General features: G+C 37.6%; 1 protein-coding gene across 1 annotated transcript; it reads left to right on the top strand.

The window, feature by feature from the left end:
- Window positions 1-1,771: 1,771 nt before the first annotated feature.
- Window positions 1,772-5,030, top strand: LOC128195604 (uncharacterized; the record flags this gene model as incomplete). Its single annotated transcript, XM_052873740.1, has 5 exons — window positions 1,772-2,195; window positions 2,526-2,778; window positions 3,229-3,866; window positions 3,993-4,753; window positions 4,910-5,030. Coding segments are annotated over exons 1-5 (2,127 nt in total), but the record flags the coding sequence as incomplete, so codon positions are not given.
- Between the last annotated feature and the right edge of the window lie 955 nt (window positions 5,031-5,985).

The raw sequence follows: 5,985 nt of genomic DNA, 5'->3' as shown, positions 1-5,985 counted from the left end.
CATTCCAGCAGCATAATTTGCCACCAGAATTGGAACAACTTGCATACTGTTTTTGAGATACACTTGGCAGCAGCTGAAGATTGAAGTCCACACTATTTTTACACATTTAATTGAGCTTGTTTGAGTACTCATATCACGGAATCTTGTAGTTTTTTTTTTATATTTCTGTTGTTGTGCCAAGTGACTTGGGAAAATGCTTTTGAAGCAATTCCAAGCTCACAATTGAACATTGTAATAGTCCAATTTCGTTTTCTTTAGTGTGAAAGTGTGTCAAGGGGCTCCAAGTGTCACTTGCACTTTCACTTAGGGCCGTCTAGCATTTACATTCTTGCATCTTTATTGCTTTCCTTAAATGTCTTGAGTAATCCTTTTGTTTTTAGGTCTCCGTGGTATTTAGGATAGCATAGCATATAGTAAACCTTTCTTTGGTTTGTAGGTTCATAACATTTAAAAAGAATTTGAAGAATTTCTACTTAGAAACTAAAGTAAAGGAACATTCTAAGGAAACTCTGGCTAAGGAAGAACTTGGTTTCTAAGCTTGTCCATTTGTGACTCACCTCTTCTTCCTGGGAGCTACTTAGAAACATCTTTTACTTCTAGAATCTCTTTAGAAATTTTTCACCAAAAACAAAGAAAGCTTGTGAAAATCTTTTCACTCATTACTTGTCAAATATTTTGAAAACTTTGTGAAAACCTTTTCCTTTGACAAGAATGAGTCAATCAAGTGTGCAAGGAAGTTTGAAACCCAATAGTGAAATGTCTTTAAGGGAAGAATTTGAGCAAAGATTTGAACAAAGGGATAAAGAGATTAGTGAGCTCAAAGATATGATTAGTCAACTTTTGATTAATCAAGATAAAAAGAAAGAGAGGTCTTCCCATAGGAGAAGAGAAGAATCATCATCTTCTCCAAGTGAAATTGAGCAAAATAGTAGTCATCACAATGATGACCACTACCAAATGCCTCCTAGAAGACAACATAGAGTTAGAGAGCATTACCCAAGAGAGCCTAAGATTGATCTTCCTTCCTTCCATGGAAAAGATGATGTAGAAGAATACCTAGAGTGGGAAATGAAAGTTGAGCAATTGTTTGAGTGCCACCAAATAGATGATGAAAGGAGAGTCACCATGGCTTCTCTAAGCTTTCAAGGTTATGCCTTAATTTGGTGGACAGCCTTAGTCAAGGACCATAGGCTAAGACACTTACCTCCCATTAGGTATTGGAATGAAATGAGAGCTGCCTTGAGGAGGAGGCATGTACCAGCCTACTATGATAGGGAGATAATGGATAAACTCCATAAACTCCAACAAAGGAACATGAGTGTTGAGGAATATAGACAAAAAATGGAGTTACTCATGTTGAGAGCTGGGATAAGAGAAGAACCTAGGATAACAATTGCTAGGTTTCAAAGTGGACTCAACTATGACATAAGAGATAGGGTTCAACTTATACCCTACAATGATCTCAATGAGTTAGTCCAACTTTGTGTGAGGGTAGAGCAACAACTAAAGAGGAAAAGCTCCACCAAGAAAGATTACCTTCATAGTTCTCACCATAAGAAAGAGTATAAGAGGGAGGGTAGTCAAACCAAGCCAAGATATGAAGAAAGAGAGAGAGAGAGAGAGGAAAAGAAAAAGTCAAAGAACCTTCAAGAGATCATAAGAGTAAGGAGACTAAGTGCTTTAGATGTGGGGAAAAAGGGCACTATGCATCTGAGTGCCGCAATAGAAGGTCAAATTACATCCTTGAGCATGAGAGTGAAAGTGAGGGTTCTTCATATAGTGAGTCTGAGACATCCACTTCTGAAGAAGAAGAAGCTTTACCTTGTGATGGTGACTTACTTATGGTAAGGAGACTCCTGGAAAGTAAACATGTAGAATTAGAACAGTCACAAAGAGAGAACCTATTCCACACAAGATGCAAAGTTTTAGAAAAGACATGTTCAATGATAGTGGATAGTGGCTCTTGTTGCAACTGTTGTAGTTCTAGAATGGTAGAGAAGCTTGGCTTAACCACTACTCCTCATCCTAAACCTTACAAACTTCAATGGATCAAAGAGGATGATGGAATAGTAGTTAAAGAACAAGTAAGTGTACCTATTTCCATTGGCAAATATGAAGATCAAATTGTTTGTGATATAGTACCAATGGAAGCAGGGCACATATTACTTGGAAGACCTTGGCAATATGATAAACAAGCTTTACATGATGGAGTCACCAACAAAATCACCATTCAACACAAGGGAAAGAAAATTATTTTGTGTCCTCTTACACCTTCACAAGTAAGAGAGGACCAAATAATTCTTAAGAAGAAGTTGGATGGAGAAAAGAAAAAAGAAAATAGGAAAGAAAGAAAGAATTTGGTAACCCATGCCTCAGCCCATGAAGTTGTCCAACCTCAAACCTTGAATATTTCCAAAAATCTTTTTCTTGGACAACCTCATTTTCTTCTTTATTGCAAAGAGGCATTTGTTTCAATCACTCATGAACTTGGTTCTCTACCAAAGGGGTTGCAAAAACTTTTAAAGGAATTTGATGATATATTTCCCAAAGAGGTACCAAGTGGATTACCACCTTTGAGGGGAATAGAACATCAAATAGATTTGGTGCCTGGGGCAAGCCTACCCAATAGGCCAGCCTATAGAACCAACCCTATGGAAACAAAAGAAATAGAGAAACAAGTTAATGACTTGTTGAACAAAGGGTGGATCCAAAAGAGTTTAAGTCCCTGTGCTGTACCTGTGTTGTTGGTCCCTAAAAAGGATGGGTCTTGGAGAATGTGTACAGATTGTAGGGCCATCAACAACATAACTGTCAAGTATAGGCATCCCATTCCTAGGTTAGATGACATGTTGGATGAATTACATGGAGCAAACCTCTTCACCAAAATTGATCTTAAAAGTGGATACCATCAAATAAGAATTCATGAAGGAGATGAATGGAAAACTGCTTTCAAGACCAAGTTTGGTTTGTATGAATGGTTAGTCATGCCCTTTGGCTTGACCAATGCTCCAAGTACATTCATGAGATTAATGAATCATGTGCTTAGGGAATGCATAGGCAGATTTGTAGTGGTCTACTTTGATGATATCTTAATCTATAGTCAAGGCCTTCAAGAACATCTTAACCATGTCAGAAAAGTCTTGCTTCTTCTTAGAGAACATCATCTCTTTGCCAACTTTGACAAATGTACTTTTTGTCAAGAAAGTGTGATTTTCCTTGGATTCAAAGTGGGAAAAGAAGGTGTACATGTTGATCCAGAGAAGATCAAGGCTATACAAGAATGGCCAACCCCTAAAAATGTAGGAGAGGTGAGAAGTTTTCATGGGTTAGCAAGTTTTTATAGAAGATTTGTGAAAGACTTCTCCACCATAGCTGCTCCTTTAAATGAGCTAGTCAAGAAATATATGCCTTTTATTTGGGGTGATAAGCAAGAGTTGTCTTTTGAGACTTTGAAACACAAGTTAACACATGCACCTATTCTAGTTTTGCCTGATTTTTCCAAAGCCTTTGAACTAGAATGTGATGCATCTGGGGTAGGAATAGGAGCTGTTTTAATACAAGGAGGACATCCCGTAGCTTACTTTAGTGAAAAACTTAGGGGCCCTACCTTAAACTATCCTACCTATGACAAAGAGTTGTATGCCCTCATTAGAGCTTTGAAAACTTGGGAGCATTACTTGGTAACTAGAGAATTCATCATACACACTGACCATGAATCTCTCAAGTACATTAAAGGGCAAGCAAAGCTAAACAAAAGACATGCAAAGTGGGTGGAATATCTTGAGCAATTTCCCTATGTCATCAAACACAAAAAGGGGAGTACTAATGTTGTTGCGGATGCTTTATCTAGAAGACATGCATTATTAGTAACCCTAGGATCTCAAATATTAGGATTTGATGACATAAAAGAGTTATATGAAAATGATGAAACATTTGCATCCACTTATTCATCATGTCTTAAGAAGCCTTTTGATGGATTCTATCTTTCTGAGGGGTATCTTTTTAATAAAGGAAAACTTTGTATACCCCAAGGATCCATTAGAAAACTTCTTATCAAAGAGAGTCATGGAGGAGGACTCATGGGCCATCATGGAGTTGATAAAACTCTGAACATTTTGAAAAGTAAATTTTATTGGCCACACATGAGAATAGATGTTCAAAGGCATTGTTCTAAATGTATATCTTGTTTGCAAGCTAAGTCCAAAATGATGCCTCATGGACTCTATACACCTCTTCCTATAGCTAATACCCCTTGGGAGGACATAAGCATGGACTTTGTCTTAGGATTACCAAGAACTCAAAAGGGGTATGATTCTATATTTGTGGTAGTAGATCGTTTTAGTAAAATGGCTCATTTTATACCCTGCCACAAAGTAGATGATGCTAGCTATATCTCTAGACTCTTCTTTAAAGAAATAGTGAGATTGCATGGCTTACCCAAAACTATAGTGTCTGATAGAGATGTGAAGTTTCTAAGCCATTTTTGGAAAACTTTATGGGAAAAGCTTGGAACTAAACTTTTATTTTCTACTACATGTCACCCACAAACTGATGGGCAAACTGAAGTAGTAAATAGATCTTTATCTACATTATTAAGGGTAATATTAAGAGGAAATAACAAATCTTGGGATGAACATCTACCTCATATTGAATTTGCTTATAATAGAGTAGTCCACAAGACTACTAATCTTTCTCCTTTTGAGGTTGTTTATGGTTTTAACCCTATCACACCTCTTGATTTACTACCTCTTCCAGAATCATCTTCTTTTCTTCATAAAGAAGGTGCTTCTAAAGCGGAGTTTATCAAGAAGTTACATGAGAAAGTTAAAATCCAAATTGAAAAACAAACTCAAAAATATGCAGAATACAACAACAAAGGGAGAAAGAAAATAGTTTTTGAAAAAGGAGACCTAGTTTGGCTTCATTTGAGAAAGGAAAGATTTCCCTCTCAAAGGAAGTCCAAACTTAGTCCAAGAGGAGATGGTCCATTCAAGGTGGTCAAAAGAATAAATGATAATGCATACATCTTAGATCTTCCTGAAAGTTATGGTGTCAGTCATACTTTTAACATCTGTGACTTAATTCCTTTCACAGGAGATGATCAACAGGATGCACCAGATCTGAGGACAGATCCTTCTCAAGAGGGAGGGTCTGATGGAAGGCCATCTAAGACATACATTGGACCTCTTACTAGAGCCATGGCTAAGAGAGTTCAAGAGGAAGAAGGATCACTTAATATTTTGCTTCTATGGAAGGTAAATTATCTTAAACCTTCTTCTCTTAATTAAGCATGTTTACTTTGTTTTGTAGGATTAAATAAATTGGAGGGAGCAGCTGCCAACATGGCATTTGGCACGTGAAAAGAAGAATGGTTGGAGAAGCTTGCTGCCAAAGTCATATGCACCCAGCCAAAACCCCAAAATAGCCCAACGTTGGATGAGGAGATGCTTCAAACACGTGAGGAGCTGACCTGGAGCAAGGCATGGGATTTGCTGGAAGTTTTTAGTGTTGCTGTTAGGCTTTCCATTTGAAATTAGGCGGGAGTTCATTTCAGAAAAGAGACCCATCTTCACTTATAAATAGGATGGTTTCTTCCTTGTATGGTACTTTAGAGCTATGCCCAAATGCTGAGAAATATATTCCAGTCTTGCATTCTGCTCTTGAGTCAAAATTGCTTGCAATTTCTTCATTTTCTCTCAAGCTTCCTTCCATTATATGAAGGCTTTCTGAGCTGAGAGGCTTCACTCATTCTACCTTGCTTCATTCAAACCCCTCCATCAACATTTACTACATCAAATCCGCTGCACACCAACACACTTACCACACCTCTGATCTGGGAGCTTCAGGCCACTGGATTCCTCTGGAATTTGGCTCCATCACAATCCATATAGGTGTTTGAACCAAGGTAGGTGAATTCTATGACCATTTAGGAAGCTTAAAAAAATGTTGTTTTTGGGAAATTAACTGCACCTAGTACAGTAGTCT

The sequence above is a fragment of the Vigna angularis genome, chromosome 2 (genome assembly GCF_016808095.1).
Source record: "Vigna angularis cultivar LongXiaoDou No.4 chromosome 2, ASM1680809v1, whole genome shotgun sequence".
Classification (NCBI taxonomy): Eukaryota; Viridiplantae; Streptophyta; class Magnoliopsida; order Fabales; family Fabaceae; genus Vigna; species Vigna angularis.
Note: the sequence above shows the minus strand (reverse complement) of the source record. Positions and strands in the feature narration are given on the sequence as shown.